The following is a 27,516-nucleotide window of genomic DNA, read 5'->3' as shown; positions in this document are numbered from 1 at the left end:
CACGAAAATCCGAAAGGAATCGAATTGAAACTCGCCTTTCATTACGAATTTGTCATTCGCAAGAGAAGGTAATGCAATAAAACTTTTGCGCGCGCATTTCTCTCAGTACATAACGGTAGCGCTTCGTGTGTACGTACGTACGTGTGTGTGTGGGTGGGCTAAAAAAATAGCACTCGTTAGCGCCCGCTCGCTCGCTCACTCGCAGTCGTCGCCTCGCGCCGTCTCGCTCTCAGTCGATTCCCATTCGAATGCAATTCGTTTCGTTGATTTCTCCGATTCGCGAACGAGAGGGGGAAGAGGAACCAGTCGAAGGCGAAGAAGCAGAGGCAGCGACGCCACCGTCGCCGTCGCAGCGGAGTAGCTGCCATCTCTCAATCTCTGAGTGACAATCCGTCGGTACGGTACTCGAAAACGGACACAGCTCCGGTTTCCAAAATTCCAGTACGAAAACGGTTATTCGAACTCGATTAACACACGCGGGCAATCGAAATAAATAACTTGAAATATTCAGAGTATATATTTCACAGCGAAATTCAAAAAGCAAAGTGCGCGAGTGTCTTGTGTCAGTGCTGTTGAGTTTTTAAATTATTTTAGACCTCCTTAAAGGTAAATCTATGTTCTATATCGAATCATTCAAATAGGGCTGACAATAGGTATATTTATGCAAATGGGCAGTAAGGATCCAAATTAGCTTCATTGCCTTGTTTTTAACATAACTTAATTAAAGCAAAGTTTGCAAAGCAATAGTTCTGTTGATCAAGGATTTTTTTTGGGAATTAAAAAATAATCGGACTTTAAATGCTAACTTTCAATGTTCGAAAGGGCAATATTAAACTTTCCTATTTTCTGTTAGTTTTCTATATTTCTTTGTAAGTAAAATGTTTGTTAGCATATTAATTTACAAAACATATTTAGCAAGATAAGCTTGTAACTACCATAAAACTAACTAAACTGGCTCAAAAATAGAAGCACAATTTATTAATTAGGAGCATAGCTGAGCCAAATACAAATTCTAAATCGTTTGGAAATTGTTAGCAGGTCTCCATTTAAATTTGATATTATAAAACTTACAGAAATATTAAAAATTGAAAGTCAATAATAAGCGGATGCGAATATACGAGGCACGCTCACTTAGAATTTGCATACAGAAGCCTAATAAATAATTAAATATGAATTAAAAGTTCATTAATTATTTATCTTCCTCTCACCATCTATTTTCTATTTCTCCCTTACTTTGTGTCAATTTTTTGTCACGATAGAAAAAACGCCAAATTAACGAATCGATTAAAAAGTAAACAAACAAAAGTGTCGGCCATGATGAAGTATGGATTCTGTGACAAGTGAACAGAGTGAAAATAACAACAATAAAGCGGGCGCAATAAATAACAATATTAATAGTGGTATTGAAAGAGCCGCGGGCAATATGAACACCACCGCCATGTTGATGCATCACCAGCAGCAGCAGCAGGCAGCCGCAGCAGCAGCAGCCGCAGCAGCCCAGCAGCAGCACAATGGACGCGACGGTAGCAACAGTTCGCGTGGAGCCAACGAGGATCGTCCAAATGGACGGAGCTCGCACACAGGACGAGGATCCAGTTGCTCACCGGCCAGTTCACCAAGCCGCCATCCCAGTGCCGTCAGTCCGGTGAGCTCCCTCAACCACTCCATGATGCAGCAGATGCAGCAGCAGCAGCAACAACAGCAGCAGCAACAGCAGCAGCAGCAACACCATCAGCTCAGCCCCCCGCCACATGGAATGCCATCGGGCAACGGACTGCCGACGGGCCTGCCGCCCAGAATGCCCCATGGACTGCCGCCCCATTCGCTGGGGCTCCTCAACTCCCTGCAGATGATGCACCATGCCTCCCCCTTGGAACTGATGGCCGCCGCCCATCACCATGTGCCGCCAAGGTCGTACAACTCACCGCCGCCGATCTCCACCTCGGATCCCAGTGCCAATGAGTGCAAGCTGGTGGAGTACCGGGGTCAGAAGGTCGCCGCATTCATAATTAGCAACGAAACCATGCTCTGCCTGCCGCAGGCCTTCGAGCTCTTCCTGAAGCACTTGGTCGGCGGTCTGCATACGGTCTATACCAAACTAAAGCGCCTGGACATCGTACCGCTCGTCTGCAATGTGGAACAGGTGCGCATATTGCGCGGCTTGGGCGCCATCCAGCCGGGCGTGAATCGCTGCAAGTTGCTCTGCTGCAAGGACTTCGACATCCTCTACAGGGACTGCACCACGGCCAGGTACGAAACCGAAGCAAAAGCATTGGGGGCAGTTCCACACGCAATTGGGGGGTTTTCGTTATTTCAAGACTTCATTTGATTATTTCATTGATCTGCGCTGTGCAGCCGAATATTTTGCAAAGGGAGTTACATTAAGTAGAAAAATCTTGTTAGGATTTTGTTTATTTAAGAATTGGATTGGGATCTAAGTGTTTTTGAATACGATTAGTTACGATTTTAAAATAAATTTCTAAACGATATCCACTGATTTCGCAAAGTGCATGCGCCCAGTTAGTTGCATTTCCAGTTCGGGGTTTGCTCTGCAAAATTTTCTCATTTCCTGTTTCCGCTTTAGCCAACTTACGCACTCAACTTCCACCCCCTGCCGCCGCCGCCCCCAACTTCTTGCATATTCTTGCCACGGTTGCAATGCAAATAGTTTGTGCATCGATATCGATTAACACGGGCAATCAAAAAACTTTCGTTTCGCATTTCGCCGTTTGCCTTTTCCGATGACATTTAGCGGAAATACGCAATGCAAACGTAACGCTCCCCGGTGACCCCTTGCTAACTAACCGAAAGCTGCGTAATTCTTTTGAACGCCTCTAACAATAGTTGGTAAAACAGTTTTCCACCTTGCACAACTTTTCCTCCTGTTTCATCCGATGTTTTTCTGCAATCGACGTGTGCGGTGCGCTGTCAGCTCATTTCCGTTCGAGTGGAAAAAACGACAAGCAAAAACGGAGTTCAGTAGAAATGGGTGTTGTTCTTTTTTGTGTAATCTTTGGAGGGGGATCTAGAAGCTAGTCGGTCTAAAGTTTTTAATGGTTTAAAATAAAACTATTTTCCTTGGTTACAGAAATTTTTGCGAGCTAGCCAATTTATTATTATATTATCAAGGCGACTGACATTTTTGTGTCTCTAAAATAAATACTTCCTTATAGCTGCAACTTAAATCTAAAGATTTAAAAAGTTACTTAAAATGCTGCAGACTTATACAGAAATATGCAGATATTTATAAATTGTGATTAGATCGATTTGTGCATATTCAGGTCCCAAAGATACAAAAAGATCTTGATTGCTTGAAAGATCAATACAATTAAAGGCTAATATTCTGATTGATCCCCAGGAGATCCAAATATTCATGCATATTTAAACATTCCACGCCTGAAAGGTTTTTAAAAACATTTACTAACTGAACTGCCCATGCATTGAGACATCAACAGTCGAAACGATTACAACCTTGTATTTCAATATCCCTTCTTTTTTGGTTTTGGTTCTGTTCTGCTCTTTTTTTGTAAGCCAATGTAGAGTCCTGGGGTATTTGTGTTTACAGTTCTCAGTTGCAGTGAAAAACGGGTTGAACTGGCCGCTGACCACAATGAAGTCGATGGAAAACCATCTAGTTAATTATGGAAAAGGGCTGAGCCACATGTATGGAGTGTGCTCCAAAGTGCACATGCGCTTTGTTCAGAGAACTGAGTACACAGGCAAAAATTGAGATCATCTTGGATATCGGGCTTAAAAATTTAGATTGCCGTAAAATGTATTAGTTTTTTTTTAAGCCTTTGTTAATAGCTAGAAAAGTACGGTTTGTGTTTTATTAAAAACATATATTTTAAAAAGTAAATCCAGCCAAATAAGTCAAATCGAAATGAACATAAATAGAAATGATTATAATGGATTATAATGTAGTCCGTTGATATGAAATACTAGTTATATTTTTCTCAATGAAAAGTTGTACAGAGAGCCAGAACAGAAATAAGGAGACCCAGTCTAAGTACGATTCCCGGTTTTGAAAACCGAACCGGACCGAACATGAGGAACGGTTAAAAATGCGGTTAAACCTATTATTAGGTTGAAAAAGTTTTGCGCTAAATTGAAACAAGTTGGCAGAGCGAGCGAAAGGGGAAATGCGAAACCGCTGAAGGCAGCGCTCTCTGTGGATAATTACAAATTGTTTTTGGCCAGTGGGCTGGATAAAGGGGTCAAGGGGGGTTGAAAGGGGACGGGGGGTTCTCGGGGCGTGTGCATTTTCACACCCGCTTGCCCGCCAAAATGCAAGTCCGTCAGAACGAAACCGTCAATGAAAAACTTCCCTTTCAGCATTTGTGCCCCGAATTTAAGCCGTGTTTCCTTCCGTTATGTTGCAGTACTTGTTTTTCGTATTAAAGCTTACACAAAACGTTTAACAATTTTGCCTCACTTGTCTCTTCTTCTTCTCTTTTTAATTGCAGATGCCTATCGATCAAGCCACCAGAAAGGTAAACACACAAGTATAATAAAAAAACTATGGCAATAACTTTTCTCCTCCTACTTTTTGGTTTTTTTGTTATTATTTTATTTAACGAAGGAAAAAAAGAAACGCATCGTATCGATACACTTGAGAGTTTTTAGAGCGAAAAGAATTTGTTTATTAAATTAATTAAACTCGAAACGGAAATTGGGCGAGCCTCGAATGGCGGAAGTCGAAAGGATATGGCCAGCTAAAAAGTGCAAGAAAAAGAATGTGAATGCTATAAATAGAGCGTGAAAAAGGGTTTTATTTCGATAAGAAAATGGGGCGGGGCTTAACGGTGTTAACGGTAGATGAAACAGGTGTGTGGATTGATTTTTGTAAATACGATATGAAAGGAAATACTCTTAACGTGCAGATTAAATGGTTAGAAAATAGGCTTCCCCAGTACAAATAAACTGAATTAAAAATTTCAAATTATTAATTTTTTGGAAAAATATTAGTGACGAACCTCTGTTAGTTGGTTGCGAACAATGATCCTCACATTTTCACTCTAAAACACTCTTGAGCTCATCCAATTGTATACGCCTTTTGTTCAAATCAAAACTTACGTTGCAATAATTTTTTATTATATTTGTTTGCCTTTGTTGGGGGCTTCTCCAATGGCAGCCAACCAAAATAATGATTTTTTTAAGATATACAACTTTTTTTTATGTACTCAAGCTCAATGCTCTCATAATTACAAAAATTATTGACACTGACATTTCATGGGTTCGTATAATTTTGTCAGCATTTTTGTGTGACTCGCACTGACTTGGCTCAGTCAATTTGGTTTGGCAAATGGCAAACAATTGATTTTGATCACAGTTGACAGTTCGGTCTCCACTCCTCACTCCCTTGGCATTTTTCACCTAACTTGGCTAAAACGGCGTTTAAGCGGCACCGACCAAACGGCTCAAAAGCCAGCGAGGCAAAAGGCGAAACTCCAATGAGCCACAGCAACGTGTTGTGACCGCGCTGGTGGGCACACCTTTCCACTAAATTGGACTAAAGCCATACTCCGCCGAAGACTTACCAACCGATCCGAGCCGATCCAATCGAAGCCATGGACTTGCAGGCCACAACTATGCAAAACGCTCGGGCCAAGTGAAAAATGTTCGCCCAAAAAGATGGAAAAAACGAATTGAAAAGCCAACGATTGATTTGACTGCATTTGAGTTTAATTTGTTGTTAAATATGTTAGATTGAAGATGGCGGGGAAAGGAAGCGAGTTCGATAAGTGGAAGAATTGGTGGGAATAATAGGAGGGATATCCTTAGTGGTTAGTGGTTCAAAAGGTATAAAAAAGTTTAAAGATTAAAGTTTAGAGAAGTCGTGGAATTTTAAAAAAACATTTCAAAACAGTCATAATAATGAAAATAGAAAGCATATGTTTACGGGCAATGTATCATATTACACGATCTTTAGCCTATCCCCGCGTTAATTTTAAACCTATATTCGGGAAAACCCCAAAAAGTCATTCAACCAAATAGCAAAATGAATAAAATATTCCCATAAATCTCACCAGCCGAGGGGGGAGGTACGGCGAGAATTCAAATTGATTACAAATAACTTAACACAAATTACGACAGCACATTGATTTATTATGTGGATTTCATATGCAGCGCTTTGTTGTAGAGACAGACTATAATTTATGCCATCCAACAATAGCGGCGACTGTCGAATGTCTAATCACAAATGACTGACTGACAATCAAGAGATCAACTGAACCAACCGAACTCCTCGGGCTGTCAAAATGAGAGGCGGAAAAGTGTTGCAAGGAAACAAAAAAAAAAAAAAAAGCCAAAACAACAAAAAAGAAGAAAACAAAATATAATTATATTAAATTTCTAAAATAATTCGAGTCTATGATTTTTGAGGTGTGAGTTTCATTCGGGCCATTTGCATTTTGCAAATTCAGCTTAATTGAGTGTAACCGAATAACAAAAGCAACATTGTGGCTGCCTCTCTGTTCAATCTAAATGAGGCAACAATAGTTCAATTTATTTTTATAATAATTACAGAGCCTAAAACAAAACTGCACACAGTGTTCATATAAAGTCGGCATAGTCGAGTACGAGTATTCTCTCAGCATCATGAGATGCGATATAGTCGCAATTAAAGGAAAGGGAAGTGGGGGCGATCTTGGTTAGCCATCCAATCCATTGTTGGTGTGCCATGTTTGTAGCTACATTTTTTGTGGCCCGCTGTTCGGTTTTTGTTTTTTGTTGCGAACTAAATGAGTTATTAGCACGCCAATTGAAATTGATGTGAGTGAGGAAAAAACAAAGTATGCAAAAACAATTGCCAAGAAATCTGCATTAATGCACTGCACATATGGGGCTGTTGTTGTTGGTCGGGGGGAAATCGCAAGTAGCTGGCTGAAATTATATGGCTTTGGCTTGGGGAGGAAAGAAGGCCACCCAAAATTGCTAATAACCATGTGATTTTCATTTAAATATTTGAAAAGTGTCGTGTGTTACAATACTAACACTATTTTACAAGATTCTCAACTTCAATAACCTAAAAAAGTTCTAAATTTAGCAGAAGAAGCTTTTTTTCTGGCAATGCTGCCAATTTAATATTATTTCTCTTTGCCAATGATGCCAAATTATGTTAGAGAACTTTTTAAGTCTGTCAAGTCTGGGTACAAATACATTTTAATACGTAGTTTTTTAACAAGTTATACAATCATTTTAATTCAGCGCAGAAATCTAATATTAGCCTTCACTGAGAGTACTCAAACAAATCTAGTTTGTGCTGTATAATTTACGATTCCAATTGTCAGTGGCTTCCATTAAATGATGTACTTGATCATTTGGAGAAGTACAGGGCGTAAAACCCACAATTAGCCTGGAAATATTTCCCTGAGACCTGCCCTGTGGATCTGGGGCCCCGCTTTCAAAACCCTTTGGCGAATGCCATGTCATTCGTACATTTGCATGTCATTTAACAATGAATACGAAAGTCGACTGAAGTCAGCGCTGTCTTTGTCTCGTTGAGCTCAATGCAAATTCCAATAACATTTATTGTTAACAACGAAAGAAATTCGAGCCAACTTCAAGCGCCAACACACAAGCGGTATTCTTTCTCGGCTTCTTTCTGGGAATTTCCAATGCATATTGTCGGGTTTACGGCTTTCAGACAAATGGCAACGGTTCGCGAGGGGCGAGATTCAATTTGAGGCTATGGATTCAATTAACATCCTGCTCTGTGAGCACTCGGCATTGGTAATTGCAAATATGGAAATTGTGTTGCAGGCACACATTTAATTGTCGGTTACTGGGATTGCATTGATTTAGTTGCCGGCAAGCACGCTCTGCAACGCGGTCGCAAGGTGGCAACTTGGCCATAAATATAATTGATTTGCCAATTTGCAGCTTAGCCCCAGTTTCTGGACGCCAGATCGCCGAATCGCCGGGGGCAGTGGGTTAAGCCCAGGGAGTGTGGATTCGCTGACAAATGCCGGGAACGCCTTCCTAGCCCGATGTTAACTATTCGATTTGGCAAGACTCGATGCGATTCGATGCGGATCGATCCAATTCGATTCGATTTATGCAACTGCAACTGCAAGTGAAGTGGCAGTGGCATATTTAGCGCACTTTGGCGCATATTTTGGCGGCTGTTTTTCAAGCGTCCCGGTCGCAAGTCATTAATTAACAACTCAGCTATCCCTTGATTATTGAAATATACTCGTATGTACATGTGTGTATGTACGATCGTCGGGGAGACGCAAGGAGACAGCTGCAAACTGGTTCGAGAATTGTGTGGCCAGTGTTGGTAACCGGTTCCTCCTCACTCCTTCTCCTCCTCCTCCGCGGGCTGCTATTATATTGTTTTACTTGTTTCGGGCCACAGGCATTGGACACAGCGACTATTTTGACAAATTGTTGTTTATTCCTGACTAAACGTTTGTCCGCTGTGCGAAAAAAAAATGCAAAATGACATTCACGGCGAGTGACAACGGTGCATAAATTAGCAAAAATGGCAGTTGGTCTCTGGTCGACAGATTGCAATTTGGTCTTAACCACTGAACATTTCGGAATGCAAATTAACAGAAAATTATTTTTCAGCTTATCCGGTTTTGAAAAATTAACTTACTGAGCCAGTTAAATTAGTTATTTGGCATTTGGAAGTTACATAGTTACCCTACAGCACAAACTTTTAAAGAGGGTTTTCTATAAGTCTATATACACTAGCATGTTCCCAACCAGATCAGCCCAGTTCTCCATCAAAGCACATTTTGCAGATCTTAGATATTGCATCACCATGTGACCATTACGTACATGCCTCGACCCAATTATCCAATCTTTCCCGAAACTTATGCAAAAGACATATTCTTGCGAAGCGAAATTTTCTGAACCAGACAAACATGTCAGCCTGACAGAACCGAAAACTTTCCAATGAAAGTGTTGCCCGCACAACCTCCAACTCACTTCGCATAAATTCATACAACTTGACTGACTGACAGGCGCACGGGTCTCGGTCTTTTTTGCACGTCACATGCGGGGGAACAACGGCCTTCCGATTCCGATTAGAACCCAGAAACACTTTCGCTGGTATTCTTTCGTTCTCGGAATGATTCATGGCTAAGGAGTCTCTTTATTTGACCCAAAGGGGCCAAGACAACAATCCGACTTGTTTGTGGTTGAACGTTTAATGGAGCACAATTAAAATCCAGCCGCAAATATTGGCTGTGGCAATATGTAACTGTAAATATTTGGAAGAATCGTTATCCGAAGAACGCACAATTACAAATTGTTCAAGAGTTTCGCCATCATATATGTAGATACATATATGTGGAGACTACATACATATGTGTATGGAGTATGCATGGCATAATTTATATCGTGCACACGATCATTGCTACCTGTGTTTATTTGCCCATCGCCGCTGTCTTTTGGCTTCTAAGGGGACACCTGTGTACCAGCGGCAAACATGGAATGAAGATTCCATAACTTAATTGCTAGGAAGAGGAACCATCTGGATGGAAGGGGTCGCTCTATTTGATCAAGACCCGGCTCCCCTTCGTAGTATTTGCTGCACTTAGTCAGTTTTTGCTTCGTATACTTATTATTATTTTTTTGGCTTTACTTTTTGGGTTTTTTGGATCCGACCCCCGCGCTGCTTGTGGGGTTTTATCTCTTGTTTGTCATAACTTCCACCCGCTGCGCCAAGTTGTTTATGCCTCTTCGGTTAACTATTTAGCTTAACCTGCGTCAAGTATTTGCCCAAGACTTGTTTAAATATTTTTTATACAAATAGCAGCAATTGCAGGCATAAATTACTTGAAAAAATAGTTGAACTCTTTCTTTTTCCATACGTTTTTCTTCAGCTCCGTTTGTTGGCTCGCTTTATTGTTGTTGCTGTTTCGGGTTGTACATTTTTTTATGGCACATAATTAAAATGGTAGCACGTTTTCGTTCTACTCGTTTTTGGCTTTTTATTTGTCTCAAGTCAACGGGGTGCTCACTAAAGTTGGTTGAAGCTTAATTAGGCAATGCAACTTGCGGGCGAGGGGTGGGGAATGTGGCTAAAAATGGCATTTTTCGGAGGGGAAAATTATTAAACAGCAAGATTCCGCGGAAAAGTTAAGCCGTGATGGATGCGTTTACGGCGAGACAGGCTATCAAAAAATTATAGACACTTTTTGGCGAAGGAACTGCTCGGCTTTTACAGAAGCAAATAAAACAAAAGAATTTACAACAATATTATTTTTAAATATTCAGCACGGTCTGGCACATATAAATCATGACGAGGGCCATAAATTACCTTTGAATGCCTACCACGGTTTTGTGTGAAAGAGTTACCAATTTTAAGATGAGCTCTATGTACTGGAAGCCATTTTTCTTTGCCTAAGCAATAAATTTTCATTTAATTTCAAGTTTTGTTAAATATTTTCCACTTTAGGCTCTCAAGTTGCGTTCTACCAAATATATCTAATAATAAGCGTGAAAATGCAGCAGCACAATGCCAAAATAAGCATTTGTTCTCCATTACTAATCCCACCCATAAATTTGCTGAATTGCGATCACTGAGCTGAGGCATTTGGCATTTTTTTGTACTGATACCACGGATATTGTCCATTGCTCTCAACCCAACAGTAACTCTCTGCAATTCCGCAGTTCCAGACCGGGTAGACCGCCCAAAAGGGGACCCGTTGGGCTTTCCCTGCCGCCCACTCATCTATCGCAGCATCCGCAGTTGAAGAAGCATCGCCTGGACAACGGCGACTATGCCTATGAAAACGGGCACATAAGTGGTAAGTAATTGAATACAATCTATATTGGTGTGACCATACATTGCGAACTACACAGTGTGACCTTCATGTAGAAAAACAAGTGTAATTTTGGCAATTTTTGTTTTGTCATACATAACTTTAACTTTAAATTCAAGTGGACAGCTACCACTATTTTTACCGTGCACTTTAACTTCCCACTTGCCGCTGCCAATTGCAATTCTCACACAATTGAGTGGCATGGCCGCAGGGGCCACGAATTCGGATTCGAATTGTAATGAAATCATTCCCAGATTGGCCACATAACTCGCTTTCGGGGATCGGCGGCTGTTGAGTTTCTGTATTTCTGTGCTTCCCCAGCCAGTCGATCGATGATCGTCGCTGCCGCCATTTGTGATTTGTGGTCGCTGCTTGTTGGCTGATTACAGCTTACACAGCACAGCCAAACGAACAAAAACGAAACGGATACACAGCTACAGATACAGATACTTTGGCTACGTTCCCAGCCAAAGCTAAAGCCAGAGCCACCACCACACCACAGATAAATGGCAGCCAAAGCCACAATCAAGTCGAATTCCGCACTGTGATTTGTACTGGCACAGGAAATCGCATTCAACTGAATTTTCGAATTGTATCTGTGTCTGTAATTATGATAAGTACAAGCGGACTTATATTTAATTGATTTTTACATATTTCTCTATGATCCCTAGAAGGAGAGAGAGTGCCGAGCTGACAACTTCGTCCACGCCCCTTTCTATTAATGTGTCCGAAACGCACAATATTGAAAGATACCCGAACAGCCACAAAAGCCCAATCGAATGAAATCTCAAAATCTTTTTCTTTAGAACCATGCGCCGCCGGCGCCTTCTGAAACGAAGATGGGTCTGAAAAACTGTTTGCTCTTTTTCGCCCCGTCATTTATGGCCATAAAGAAAAGGTTGCCTGAAGTGAATTATGGGGCGTTGATACTTGAGTGATATTGCATTATTAATAAAAAGTGCACAAGGCATTTCTATAAATTTTTAACTGCATTTTCACATACGAACGACCATCGTTTAATTGCATTCCGAAGCCAACGAATTTTCGCCAACTTACAATGTTAGCACTTTAGTGAATTTTAAAGCATTTAATGGCCCACTAAATTGTCTAAATGCACATAGCCATGTACACATGACAGCATATATACATACATACATGTGCATGTGTATGTACATAGTGCAAACAAATGACAGCCGTAGATACACACGCCAGATAGAAAAGCATCTGTATATTTGCCGTGTGTGTGGGTGCATTTAGTTGTTGTGTTTAGTCTGGCCGCTCAGACAATAGACAGGCCATGTATAGGTATATATATATATATATACAGTATAAAATTTATATGTGGCAGACACAGACAAGAACAGGTGTCAGTTGGGCGAGCCATCAAAATGAAAGGCAAATATTGGCGAGGATGGGCCAATGGACGAGTGAATATGTATTTCGAAATTAAAATATTTAGCAGAGCTCAGGACAGAGGCATGAAGTATTGATTAACGTTAAACTGCCAAGTAAATGTGACTAATACAAATTAGAGTAAAATGGTTTAAAATTTAAATTTAAATTTAAAATTAGAAAAATATAATAGTTTAGCAAAGTTTAGAACGGTTAAGCATAACTTATTTTTTTCCTTTTTTACCAGATATGAAATCGCCACTTTTGGCCAATGGCTACAATCCGCCGCCCATCAATCACATGGCCTTCATGCAGATGAACGCCCACCATCCGGGAGCGGCGGCTCTCATGTCGCCGGGAATGCCGCCCCACGGATTGCACGCCCGTCCCGAAAGCCAGATGCTCAAGGCCGCTGCCCAGAACGCCGGAATGTCGGCGGCCAATATGGACGCCTTGGCCAGATCGGGAATCTGGGAGAATTGCCGTGCGGCCTACGAGGACATCGTCAAGCATTTGGAGCGATTGCGGGAGGAGCGAACGGATGAGCGCCAGCAGGCGATGGGAGTGGGTGGTGCGGTCGTCGATCGGGTGGGAAATGTGATGGTGGCCGAGCACAAGCCCAGGGATCTCAGCTCCAGGAATTGTAAGTAGAAGCATTGTAATGTGCAAAATAATGTAAATTAACATACTAGAAAACTATAAATAATCCACCAGACTTATTTCCATACACGAGTTTAAAAAAAAGTTTTATGTTTTTTAATTTCCTTTTATAGGCTCTCCCACGCGTCAGAGTCCGGTGCTGAATCTTAGCAAGTCCGGCGGAAACACAGACCACGGCGGAAGCAACTGTGACGCGGGCAGTGAGCGCAGCGATTGCCACTCGGTGGCAGGATCCCCGGGAAGAGGGGGCTCCCGCAGCCTGGACGAGGGCAGTCGCAGTGGCGTCGGAGGTGGCGTTGCCTCCCATGTGGGCGGCGGCATAATCGGCGTCGAGGACGACGAGGAGGAAGAGGAGAACCTGAGCGACGAGAACCAATCCGAAGTCGATGAACGCTGCCTGGCCAAAGATGACGAAGGTGAGTGGACTTTACATTGATCCGATCCCACTTGTGCGATAAGCAGCAGTGCACAATGTGCGCGATAAACGATAAATGTGACATTTTCTGACTGACTCCGTTCGGAATTCGTGTCTTTTCTGACAGATTTGAGTGACACGGAACGTGATAATCTGTCCACGGGCTCAGCGGCCGCTGCAGCGGCTGCAGCGGCAGCGGCCGCACACCAGCTCCACCAGCATGCCGCCTCGCACCACCACCAGACGGTGGGTCTGTCCCACCTGGGTGTGGTGCCTCCACACCAGCGGGGATCCCCCTCATCGGCGGAGGCAGCGGCAGCCGCGCTTCAGCACCAAAGAGCCTTGAACTACTCCCAATTGGCCGCAGCTGCAGCTGTGGCAAACGGGGCGGCAGTGGGCGGTGGTGCGGTTGCCAATGGGCCCACCGGCGGCGGTGGTGCCCTCACCCCCAACGAGGCGCTCCTGGCAGCCAACGATGCGGCCGCACTGGCCGGAGGTCTGGCCCTTGGCCCCTTGGGCATCGATGCCCATGCCGCCGTGCCAGCCAGCTCCACGGAAACGCTGCTCAGGAACATCCAGAGCCTGCTCAAGGTGGCCGCCGATAATGCCAGGCAGCAGGAACGGCAAATCAGCTACGAAAAGGGTGAGTCTCAGATTTGAAATCTAGAAATATATTAGTAGGAGTTCCATTTGAAAAAAAGGATATAACTGCATAAAAATTTTTATTATTAAAAATTTAGCTAGTTTAAATTGCTGTTCGTTTTTTAAAGTAATGATATAATTTCTAGCATTACTAATTTTTAAAATCTTGCTTCAAATATACTTTTAGCTGAGCTCAAGATGGATGTTTTAAGAGAACGCGAAGTGAAAGATTCGTTGGAACGCCAGCTGGTTGATGAACGTAAACTGAGAGGTGAGTAAACAAATTAATATAATTAATGAATTACATAAGACCCAAGAAAATTTAGCCCTCTAAGCTTTAGAATATGAATTCCCATTTCTGATAGATATCTTCTATTTGCGTCTTAAAATCTTCTTGAACTGCAAACCGGTTCACATTAGCGTCAGTTGACTGTGAGTGGCGATCCATCCACAGTTTGTGCAGCAAATCGGTTCTGACAGTGCGCCACATTCGCATCCATGTCCACATTTAGCTCCAGATTCAGATTCATACTCACATCCCGTCCAGCTCCTTCGCTCGCCCTATGCCGATTCCGACTCCAATCGGGCGCACTTAATGCAATCTGACTCAAATGACAATGACACCTGATATGCCGACTGTCTGCGAATGCCCCCCGCTTAACCCCTTTTGGCCCCCTTAACCCCTCCACTCTGGTGGTCGTCGCCAGGTTGCGGGCTAAGAAGAAAAAAATATAAAGGGTTTTAAGGCTCAGGCTGCCGTTCTGTCTCCTGGCCTTTTTCAACAGAAATCACAATTCAAATGAATTTAATATCATTTCATTATTTAGTTACACTCGAATGATTGGCAAAAAGTAGCCAAACAAAAATGTGGAGGGAGAATGGGGATTGGGGGAAGTGGAATCCGAGTTGCACATACAGAAATCCTTTAATTGGTTGTTGTTCTGGCGTTTCCTTGTGATGACTTCTTGAAAAGACCTTAAAAGGGTTGTCAGGGGTTAAGGGTTGATTACCTCTCGTAAAGGCAGCGATGGTGAAGAACTAAGCCTAATTGAGAGAAAAGTTCTGAAAACAGAATCCACTCAACCAATTAACCAAACATAAGACCGAAAGAAGCTTTATATGACTTGAAAAGGGTATTTGATAATGTGTTTTTCTGCTCAAAAATAATAACTATGGCTTTAAGGAAAATGTTCGATTTGCAAATTAGAAAAGTAACTAGTTTGAAGTAATTTGAAGTAATGTCCCAATCAAAAACTATTTTTCTTCGTAATTTTTCAATTGCACTTTTCAAAAATTGATCCATATATCGGCGGCCACTTTGTAATCAATAATCGCAATTCATTAGGCTTACAACTACTAAAGTTTGCAACCCTCAAATTTAGAAGCCGCCATTGAGCCACCCAAAAAACCGGAGCTCCACCCAAAAAAACCAAAAAAAAAGAAAAACAGAGAAAAAACCAAGAAAGAAACGAAAACAGCGGAATTACAATGCGAAAACAAAGGGAACCAGGGCAGACTATAATTGCCCACCGACTGACCGACCCGGCCATAACTTAATCTCCGCCTTTCCCCTTACTTTGTGGGAAAATTATGGAGGGAAATGCCGCACATAAATCAGCAAACGAATACCGAAAAAAAATTGCATGCAACTATGCAAAATGCCACACAGGCATACATAGACATCTAATTGCAACTAATAATAACGCCGGAGTTACCATGCCCAGCATTAACCCCCCTCAACAACCACCTCCGCCTATGAAGCCCGCCCGGTAGGCGACATCAGCAAAGTGCCAACGCTGTATATATATATATTGATCACGAGCTACCATGCCAGCATAGCCTCGTCCCCCGCTACCTGAAACTCTGTTGCAGCCGATGATGAAATCGGCATGAACACACACACATACACACTGCGTAATCGCGACGTCCTCGTCTAGACTCGCTACCTAGAACTAACGGGATCAAAAGCACTGCTGCTTGCCCGTGCGTATACATTAAGAATAAAGCTTTCATCATTCTTGATCTTGACACCAAACCGAGCAGTTGATTTATTTAAAGTGGCAAATATATATATATCATAAGTACACAATAAAGTCATTATTGACTCCCATCACATCAGCCTGGGCAGCAACTAACTAAGAGTAGAGAAAGGAGGACCCCCAATCCAACGGAGGCACCCGTAACTGGCGCAGCCGGACTAGAACTAAAAGGATTAACAACGCCTTTCACGTTCTTCGTTCCACTTCTGTAAACGGGTAAGTAAGTGAACAAGTGGCAGAAAAAAAAAAACACAAGTTTGAGGAGCCAAGTGTAAATATATGGTTCTCAAAAAAAGAGAAGAAAAGGAAAAAACTTCACACAAACAAGTTCAACAGTGACATACAGTATAATTACAAACTATTGTGACCTAATATGTGCACATCAATCGCTGAAAGGGCACAGGGATCACACATAAAAAAAATGTCTTTACATTCAAAGTGACCGAATATGTGCACATCAATCGCTGAAAGGGCACCGGGATCACTTATGACATACATAAAAAGTTAACATCATTCAGTGCTATGGCCAAATATGTGTACATCAATCGCTGATGAGACACCGGGACCATACATAAATAAGCAAAACAAATAAATCTAGTTCAATGTTGTGGCCGAATATGTGTACATCAATCGCTGAAAAGGCACCGGGACCACAACATTGAAAGAAATTAAACAATAAATCAGTAATAAAATCACTATGTGTGTCAGGTTGAACCTTTCCTTAAAAGCCATATACTTGTTCGCGAATGTTCCCAATTGAGAAACATTTGTCAAATTACAAATACACTCAACTTACTACTTCGGATTGTGTTACTGCCATGTGTTCATTTACTTATACAAACTGAATATAAATTTTTTTATACTTACTAATGTACATAATATATTACAGTCAAACATTGGAGCCAACACTTACTTAGAAAGAAACAAACGGATTCATATTATAAATACACACTACATTTTAAGATTATCTATATATAAGATTACAATTACTTAATTACACCTTATTATTTAAGCTAAAACATTATTACACTAAACATATACACATATACACATAAACATAGGTACACGTATACAAAAGTATATAAGCACAATAACACATATACCATATTTTTAAGTACAACACACAGACTACACAAATCAAAAACACCTACATGCCACAGAGAATTCCGTTTAATACCCAAAGTAAAAGAAGACTTGGACTTAGAAGTGGAGGCAGCCTTCCTCAAATTAGGGAACAAGTAGAACAATCCACCAACAGCAACAACATGGACTCGGGAAACGCACCAGCCCCTTTAAGTCCGACTACTTCCGCTACTTCCACAGTTATTAACACCAACCTTAACCCAACCGACATTTTGGCTTTTATCGAACAACTCCCCACTTTTGAAGGTCATCCTAGCAATCTCGACAAGTTCATAACTAGCGCTGAGGAACTGCTGTTCCTCATTAGATCAGTAGACAAGACCCCTTATGGACAACTACTTCTAAGGGCCGTCCGCAACAAAATCGTAGGAAAAGCAGACGATGCCTTGACCCTTTGCGACACTCGATTGAACTGGGACGACATCAAGACTAATCTCAAACGACTCTACACCAGCAAGAGAACCGAAGCGATGATACTTAGGGAAATACAGACCCTCCCAAATGACCTTACAATGGGAAAACTTTTTTACAGTATAATTAAAATGAGAAACGAACTTATAACAATAGCTAAAGACATGGATACCACGGGTAATGCACTCGCAACTAAACGTACCCTCTACGATGATATATGTCTCAACGCATTTATCATCGGATTAAAGGATCCATTAAGAACAATCATAAGAATTAGGAACCCGGAAACTATCGAAAAAGCTTACGAATACGGACAAATGGAACAAAGTTTTTTCTTCCAAAACTCAAACAGACAAGTAGAGGGCCGTCGCCGTGACAATCCAACGGACAGAGGACGCCCATACCCAAAAAATAACCAACAAGAACCGAAACTATCAAATAATAATGGTCGCAACATTTCGCACCAACAAACCAATCATCAGCAAGGGGGACAATCGATGAGAAATCAAAACACATCCCACAACTACGAAAAACCAACTTCAACACACCAACAATACAGAAACAATACTAACACAAATGTAAATTTGTGCAACATAAATGACGACACAAATTTTCCGCAAAGAGCCTCGGAAGACCAGTCGGATTCATAACTAAAAAAGCCCACGGGTCATCATTACCTTATGTAATGCTATCCCCAACATTTGTCCCTTCACAACCACTTAAATTCCTAATAGACACTGGGTCCACTTATTCATTTATAAACCCGGCCCTCATTACAGAAGACAATATAAAAAAACTTAATTCAAGCATAGCCATTCATACAGTACTTAATACATTCCAAATTACGGAATTCACAGACACTATTAAATTTATACAATTCAAAGAATTGTCAAATCAGAAGTTTCTTTTGTTCAATTTTCATCCACACTTCAATGGCCTCTTAGGCATGGACCTTCTATCCACTCTGAATGCAAAAATAAACATCGCGGATTCCATTTTGGAAACACCTGAAACCGCAGTTCCAATTTTGACACGACCAAACCCTGTAGACATTTTGCATACTGTACCATCAAATAGCAAGGTAAGGCTTCCACTACCAGTAAACTTCATGCAAGGAGACTTTATATACGGGACCACAGATTTTGACAACCAACTATCAATAACAGGTGGACTGTATACTGCAACCGCAGGTATAGCCTATTTCGAAGTCTGTAACAGTTCAGACTACAACCAAACACTTTATTTAGAAGAACCATTAATAGCAGAAGAACTCTCTTTACAACACTATGGACTTTTACACTGCATGTCTACAATGGCGGATACTACTCAGACGGACACCCAACAAGAACTTAATATTAAGACAGAACATTTAAACCAAGAAGAAAAATTTAATCTAATCAATCTATGCAAAACCTTTAGGAAACTTTTCCATTATGAAGAGAGCCATTTGACCTTTTCTAATGTCGTTAAACACTCCATACCAACAGTAGACAATGTTCCGATATTCACTAAATCATACCGTTACCCATATGTACACAAAGAAGAAGTTCGTAAACAAATATCAGAAATGCTTCGACAAAATATTATTAAAAACAGTCACTCTCCTTGGAGTGCACCCGTATGGATCGTACCCAAAAAAGCCGACACTACAGGCAAAGAAAAATGGCGGTTGGTAATAGATTTTCGAAAATTAAACGAAAAAACCATCTCCGACCGTTATCCGATACCTAACATAGCAGACATACTGGACCGAATAGGTAGAACAAAATACTTCACAACAATAGACTTGGCAAGTGGATTCCATCAAATTGAGATGAATCCACAAGACGCGAACAAAACAGCTTTCACAGTCGAAAATGGGCATTACGAATTCACAAGAATGCCCTTCGGTCTGAAGAACGCACCAGCCACTTTTCAACGTGTGATGGACAACGTTCTAGGAGACCTTATAGGTAATGTTTGTCTGGTTTACCTAGACGACATTATTATATTCTCACCCTCACTGCAGAAACACATTAGCGACATTAAACTTGTTTTCTCTAAGCTACTGAATGCGAATCTAAAAATCCAACCTGCTAAGTGTAACTTCTTAAGGAAAGAAATTGACTTTTTGGGACACATTGTTACTCAGGAGGGAGTCAAGCCCAACCCAAACAAAATACAAGCTATTAAAGACTTTCCCTGCCCCAAAACCATCAGGGAAATCAAGTCATTTTTGGGATTACTTGGGTACTATAGGAAGTTTATCAAAGATTTCGCAAAAATAACAAAACCTATAACAAGACAATTAAAAGGAAAAAAATCAATAGTAATAGACGACGAATTTAGGAAAGCAGTCGAAATTTCAAAGAATTTATTATGCAACGACCCAATACTTATATTCCCCGACTTTACAAAACCATTCACGTTGACGACCGACGCAAGCAACTACGCCATAGGGTCAGTGCTATCACAAGGCCCCGATACCAACGACAGACCCATATCCTTCGCTAGTAGAACGCTATCAGACACAGAGGTTCGATATTCCACCATAGAAAAAGAAATGCTAGCTATTATTTGGTCAGTAAGTCATTTTAGGCCATACCTTTTTGGCCAGAAATTTAAAATAGTCACAGATCACAAACCATTAGTCTGGTTAGAAAGCTTTAATGGTCAAAACCCTAAACTACTTCGGTGGAAAACTACCCTAGCCGCATACGATTACGAAGTAGTGTATAAAAAAGGCAAACAAAACGTGGTCGCTGATGCGCTTAGTCGAATAGAACCAAATTTAAACATAAACGAAGACCCACAAAAAATCCCAGTTGTCCAACAACCATTAAATCATTTCAATACACAAATTGTGTTCCACATTGGGGAAAAGTCTTCAGTACAAATCACAACACCATTTACGTACAAAACAAGACAAGTCATTTCAGAACCTACATATACCTTTGACACTATTTCTAACATCTTGCAATCAATTCTTAAACCAAACAAAATGACTGCAATATTTGCCCCAGATCAAATCTTTTTGCTCATAGAGGAAGCGTATAACAACTACTTCTCGGTGAACGACTCATATAAAATCTCCCGTTGCAAACTGTTCTTACCCGAAATAACCGAAACGGAAGACCAAAAAACAAGAATACTTACATACCACTTAAAGAACAACCACAGAGGTATCGACGAAACCTTTCAACACCTAAAAAGAGATATTTATTTCCCCCGCATGAAAGATATTATTACGCAAGTAATAAAAGACTGTGACATTTGCCTTACACTTAAATACGACAGGCAACCCCATAAACCAGCTATGCAATCACCACCTGCCCCACCAGGACCTTTAGAGGTGATCCACATAGATATTTACTTCGTCAATGGTACTTATAATCTAACTGTCATTGACAAATTTTCAAAGTTCGCACAAGCATACCCGCTTGATAACAGAAACTCCATAAAAATCATTGCCGCCTTGTCTCAGTTCATGAGCAACTTTGGCATACCCAAAAAACTTGTTTTCGATCAGGGAACAGAATTTTCCGGAAACCTGTTTAACGATTTCCTTGCTCAATACGATATACTCCAACATACTACTTCATTCCAACAATCGACTGGTAATTCACCCGTCGAAAGACTTCACTCTACGTTAACAGAATTGTACAGAATAGTTATGAACCGTCGAAAAGAATTACACCTACAGTGCGAACATACCGAAATACTTAGCGAAGTATTAACAACCTACAATAACGCGATACATTCTAGCACAAATCACACCCCTTTCGAACTCTTTCACGGCAGGACACACATATTTGGAAAAACCATAACTTATGACAATCATCATGACTACCTCTCAAAACTAAATCAATTCAGACAAACACTATACCCCCAAATACAACAACACCTACAAAACACCACCGATAAGAGATTGGCTAAGTTAAATAAGGACAGGGAACCGCCAATTCTAGTTGAGGAAAATAATACTATATATAGGAAGGAAAACAGAAGAAACAAAATAACACCTAGATTTTCTCTACACAAGGTAGAAAGAGACAGAGGGATAACACTAATAACTACCAGAGGTCAGAAATTACATAAACAAAAAATTAGGAAACACATTAAAAGAACTGTGAACACCCAGTCCCAATCAAACACTAACACTTAATGAATTCAACTAAACATGAAAATGTAACAATTAAAAGACAAATTTGATAAACAGACAGGGACATTATTATCAGGATCATATATAAAATAGAACACGTAAATAACAAACAAGTTTCGATATAGAAATTTTTCGAAAATTACCAGAACCAAATTTTTAAAGAGCAATAACGTGGCCGAAAGCTTACTTGCTAGTAAGTTAGGCCTCATTTTCAAATTTATGTTTAATACACAACAATTAGAAGACATACGAATTTTATTTAATAAGCAAAATGTAACCATAGAATTGGATGAACACATTAACAACTTTTGTTACCATCCTGTTAAACTCTTACTTGCAACACCAAACTATTATTTAAGGTTAAAAATCCATTTTTCAACTAGCAAATGTATCATTTCATTCAAACAATTCCCTTACCTATACATTGTTCATACTTCATTGTCTCCCACGACAAACTTACCATCGAGATACCACCAATGGAACGAATAGAAAATAACAAAACATTGAAAGTCCTATCACTCGAAAAACTGCACCTGGAGGCATTGGCAACAACCGGGAAAATGGACTACATAACTCAACAATACTTTACCGCTACGTACCTTGCATTGAGCATAGTACTAATACTTGTGATCTGTCTCCGAACCTGTAAAAGGCAGAAAACGATTTTTACCCAGCAACCCACCCACACACCTCACGTTGTCGAGTCGGCTATCCCTTCGTTATGGCCATCTCTCCACACTAGGGGGGGAGGAGTTACCATGCCCAGCATTAACCCCCCTCAACAACCACCTCCGCCTATGAAGCCCGCCCGGTAGGCGACATCAGCAAAGTGCCAACGCTGTATATATATATATTGATCACGAGCTACCATGCCAGCATAGCCTCGTCCCCCGCTACCTGAAACTCTGTTGCAGCCGATGATGAAATCGGCATGAACACACACACATACACACTGCGTAATCGCGACGTCCTCGTCTAGACTCGCTACCTAGAACTAACGGGATCAAAAGCACTGCTGCTTGCCCGTGCGTATACATTAAGAATAAAGCTTTCATCATTCTTGATCTTGACACCAAACCGAGCAGTTGATTTATTTAAAGTGGCAAATATATATATATCATAAGTACACAATAAAGTCATTATTGACTCCCATCACATCAGCCTGGGCAGCAACTAACTAAGAGTAGAGAAAGGAGGACCCCCGATCCAACGGAGGCACCCGTAACTCCGGCGATAAAAATCGCAGCCATGTACGGGCTTGAGTTTCCACTTTTCGAGTTCAGAACATGGCAACAATTGGCTATTTGCTGTGGGTGAGCGTGGGTGCTGGCGTTTTGGCGTTTTGGAATGGCGCAAAATCGAATCGAATCGCATCGCATGGAATATGGAATGGAATGGAGCTGCGGATGGAGGGCAATGCCATCAGCCGATCCTCGCTGAAATTCAATATGCCCGCAACAGATTTTGGATTTGATTTGAGGTTGATTTTGTGGCTCCACCCTCAAAACGGCTGTCACCACGCTTCATCGCATCCATCCGCATCGGTGCAGTCGATCAGGTGCACTGGCAGAAATTTTCTGTGCCAACGAAAAATTTCTATCAAAATTAAATAAATTATAAAACTATATGGACAATCTTTAAAAAGAAGTTTTCTGAAATTTTTGCTGTTTTAGAAGCTTGAGGTTATATTTAAATATCAGACTTAAGATTGAAACAGATTGTTTTTATATACATTTTTTAAAAATATTTTTAAAATTATTTTAAAGCCCCAAGAAATCTATAAAGCAGTTTTTCCCCATCAAGTTCGGCCTCGTTCATTTTTTTCTGTGCACCTTTTCTATGGCTCGCGATCTGGAATGATTGCAAGTCAGGATCAATAAACATAATTGCGCCCACACACACGGCCGGATGCGCACTTGAATTGGCACAGGCAACGAGCCAGAGAACTGGAGGCCACAACCAAAGCCCAAAACCCGATCGAAAACCAGAACCAGAAAGCCGGGCAGACCCAGAATCGTTTGAATCGATCAAATTACCAGTTACCAGTACGAGATCGCCGCACGATCTATCTATCTATCGCTCATTGGGGCTCAGTATTTGCTGTTGTTCTGTGGTTCCCGGGACTCGGAGCTCTGTTTTCTTTTCCTATCTCCTGACATTTCCGTGGAAGGAACTTTGTGTTAATGTTCGCATCATGATTTGTGCAGAATGGTGGTGCTTTCGCAGGGATCAGTGGGTCAGTGATAGCAATCTATCAGTTTGCAAATACAGTTCTGCGAAGTGCAATCCATTCGATACTTGTGTATTTTTGAAGTAATTTTTTTTTATGGCGCATAGAAATAGTAGCTATCATAATTTAAAATTGCGCTTAAAATCATGTTTAATAAGTATTTTTCTCTTTTTTTTCAATTTTAGTGCTCTACCAGAAGCGCTTCCGACGCGAGCGGAAGATCCGCATCCGCTATCAGCAGCAGCTTGGGGGCGGCAGCGGTGCGGTGAAGGGCAGTCCGAATGCCAACGGGAGCGGAGGCGGTGGATCTGGATCGGCTTGCAGTGAGTCGGAGGCGTGTGGCGGCGGTGGCGGTGATGCCAAGTGCAACAATAACAACAACAATAATAACAACAATAACAATAGCAACAGCAGCAGCCACGGCGGCGACGTGGAGACAATGAAAGGTAAGTTCCGAGGGTCAAGGACACGCACCACGCATGGCTAACAGATCCCCCATAAAATCCCCACCACCTTTTATTCATTCAAAAACACCTGTTCCAATTAGGTATTAATTACGAAATGGAACTAAATCACTTATAGAATAATAGCAAAAATCGACTAGATTCCTTAAAAGTTTCGTTTCTTTAAAATAATACATCAAAAAGTATAAATGCCTAGTAATAAAGTAAGAAAAAATGTTTTTTAAATAGCTGAATACAAATGTAGCTTACATTTTGAAAAATTGATTAAACAAAAAATTGATTAAAAACCACCTGACCCACGCCCAAATTGCCACCCTACGCTTTTTAACCAACACAGCGCCCTCTTCTTCTATTGACCATCTTCCGTAGAAAACGATGCTGGCAGTGAAAAATCGGACAAGTCCCTGGCCTCCAATTCCTCCTGTGATGTGACCGCCGGACATTCGGCTGGATCCGTTTCCGGTTCCATCTCTGCCGGCCTCAACTGCCCGGATTCCCCCACCCACTTCAAACGGGAGCCGAACTCCGATCACGAGGGCTCCGTGGAGCGTCAACCACGATCCTCAGCCGCCTCACTGGCCGCCCACGATGAGGATAACACAAAAAGGTATGTGGAATAGCCATTAGCAATACGCTCATAAAGATCATAGTGTATCAATGGGGAGTCCTTAAATGGTTATTGCCACTTTAGGTTTTAAATGGGGAAATGATTTGTTACTGTTTGTGTTTTCCATTTTGGAAAAGATTCTGAAGAATGTGGTATTATTTATTAATTTATTAATTAATTATTTATAAACATTTTCCATTTCTTTGTTTCCATCCAGATGCGGCAGTCGCGATCGGGACGAGCGACCGCCCAGCGGATCAGCAGCCTCTGTGGCAGCAGAGGGCAGCTTGGCTGCTGCAGCAGCGGCCGCCGCAGCAGCTGCCGCAGCAGCAGCCAGCAATGGAAAGGGTCCGTGGAGCTATCCGGGCATCGATCTGATGGCCACCGGCGCATTCTGGCAAAACTATTCCGGTGAGTTGAGAGCTGGAAACATAATATATTGTTTAAGATTGTGGGATAAATGTCAGTTAATATGTTGAGTAATAACAGAAAGCTAAATCCTGAATTATAAAGGATATCATAGTCCTGAAAAGCAGTGCATCCATAACTAATTTATGTAACATGCCATAAAAAAACACTTTGTCACTTTCAACTTAAAAGTATTTCAATGATTATTGAAATTTACATTTACCTTAAGTTGCCTCTAAATAAAGGTTCCCCATTTCCACACTGATCTCCTTGCAGAATCCCTGGCTCAGGAGCTGGAAATGGAGCGCAAGAGCCGTGCCGCCAATGCCGAGCGGGATGTGAAGAGTCCGCTGTCGGAGCGACCGACGGCTTACTACAAGAACTCCGTGCTCTTCGGCAGCGCCAACTAAACACCTGACCAGGTGAGGTGGCGAGGATTTATTTGATCTCAGAGTGCAATCCCAACCGGCGGCGGCTCTTGAGTGGGTGAAGTAAAAACGTGTGTACATACCTAAGATGAAAAAAGTTGGAGTTTTGAGAACGTTGCAAACGTTGGAGCGGCCATTTTGTACATAGAGAAAGGACGTAGTGAAAAGATGCAGAACTTCCGATATCCCTTATTGAGTGCTTAGATGCGATAGCGAGCAGTTGTAAGCTTATAGTGACGTTGTATATAGCAGCTGATACGAAAGACTTTTTAATGAATTGAAAAACGATAAGCTGAATACCCGTGTAGGCAGAGTTGGCATACCTAGCATTTAACTTCCCCGAAAAGAAACCATTTTTAGCATTGCTTATAAACCTTACGATTTAGCTTCAATTCGAGTATATTAATGTAACAGAAATATATAATATATAAAGTAATACGTAGTTATTTAGGGAGTACAGAAAATAAATCTTACGAGCCGCTTTTTAGTGTTTTAAAGATTATGGAAGAAACTTTGATTTATTTTACGATGTAGTTTTTCTAATGCTAAGGTTTTAATTTATTCACTAGCCTAGCAGGAGTGCAGTAAGTCCGTAATACTAAAAATTAGCATATAAAAATAATTAACTTCAAGTATTTCACTTGCCTAGGCGATAAACAATAATTCATATTATATATATATATCAAATAAAGAATATTAAATAATAAATGCTAAACAAAACAAACTTGTATGCTCGTTGCAAAAGCAAAACAAAAAACGTAATGAAGGAAAAATGATCAAAAATTGACATTAAAAAACTATTTAAACGCTTCATATGCTATTATATATACACCCTATATATATACACACATTAACTTTAGTCATAACAATAGTCAAAGAACAAATAATTCCGCGAATCAGCAAACAACAATAACGGTTCAAATATTGTGCAACATTTCGCCGCTCGCAGTGAAAACACAGAAATTATTATAATAAATACGATTAAAATAATACAGCAGCCGACAACCGACAGACAAAACCAACACCAGCAACCAAGCGAAAAAGTTTAAAAATAATATATAATAATAAATTATTATTGCAAAAATAATAAAGCGACAAACGGTGTTTTTATTTATTTTTTGGAGGTGTCTGGGTGGGTGCAACAAAATGTCGACCGCAACTAATGTGGCTTAAATTGTTGGCTATTTTTGGCAGCCTTTTAAACTTGAAAATATTTAAAAGGTAAGGTAAGCTAAATTTCACTTTAAGTAATTTGCTCATAATAATAAAGGAAACGAAATGATTGTAAATATAAAACGGGCGGTGTAATTTCCCATAACAGGAAGCGCTTATAGTGCTGATTTCTTGAATTAATGATCCGAAATCATTGGCTGAGGATGTATCTTTGTTTAATTGCTGTCTATAGAAATGGCTTTATGCTTCGCAGATTAATTTGTTGTGTGCGGGGCCTCAATTTGGTCTAACATATGCCAGTCTATGCGATTTTAGCATTTAATTATAGCACCAGGCAGACGCGCTCATCGGAGGAGCGTGAGATAGCCGCAAAAAATAGAGATACGAGAACCAATCGATCAGCGAACCCGGCAAATTCTTTTTGTGTTTTTTATTATTTTTATTTTTTTATGTTTATTATCTGACCATCAGCTGCGAGGCGCGCGTTTGGACAGTTATCGATCCAGAATCCACAAAATTTATACGCCAGATGATGATTTATGCGTCTGGCTCAAGGGGATCAAATCACTTTGGATCAGCTCT

General features: G+C 40.9%; 1 protein-coding gene across 7 annotated transcripts; it reads left to right on the top strand.

Annotated features, from left to right (window-relative positions):
- Window positions 1-27: 27 nt before the first annotated feature.
- Window positions 28-26,852, top strand: LOC6732522. Of its 7 annotated transcripts, none has more exons than XM_016178197.3 (12): window positions 30-606; window positions 1,260-2,250; window positions 4,467-4,493; window positions 10,636-10,766; window positions 12,421-12,816; window positions 12,947-13,249; window positions 13,376-13,891; window positions 14,078-14,161; window positions 24,040-24,300; window positions 24,688-24,925; window positions 25,143-25,336; window positions 25,610-26,852. In XM_016178197.3, exons 2-12 carry the CDS (start codon window positions 1,325-1,327, stop codon window positions 25,741-25,743), a joined length of 3,210 nt encoding a protein of 1,069 aa, XP_016025173.1. In that variant the 5' UTR covers window positions 30-606; window positions 1,260-1,324; the 3' UTR covers window positions 25,744-26,852. The 7 variants fall into 7 exon arrangements, with proteins under 7 accessions (XP_039154453.1, XP_016025173.1, XP_016025177.1 ...); XM_016178201.3 differs by having other exon boundaries at window positions 10,630-10,766; XM_016178200.3 differs by having other exon boundaries at window positions 10,609-10,766.
- The last annotated feature ends 664 nt before the right edge of the window (window positions 26,853-27,516 follow it).

This window comes from Drosophila simulans, chromosome 2L (assembly GCF_016746395.2).
Source record: "Drosophila simulans strain w501 chromosome 2L, Prin_Dsim_3.1, whole genome shotgun sequence".
NCBI lineage: Eukaryota > Metazoa > Arthropoda > Insecta > Diptera > Drosophilidae > Drosophila > Drosophila simulans.
The sequence above is the reverse complement of the archived record's forward strand: the minus strand, read 5'-3'. Positions and strand labels throughout refer to the sequence as shown.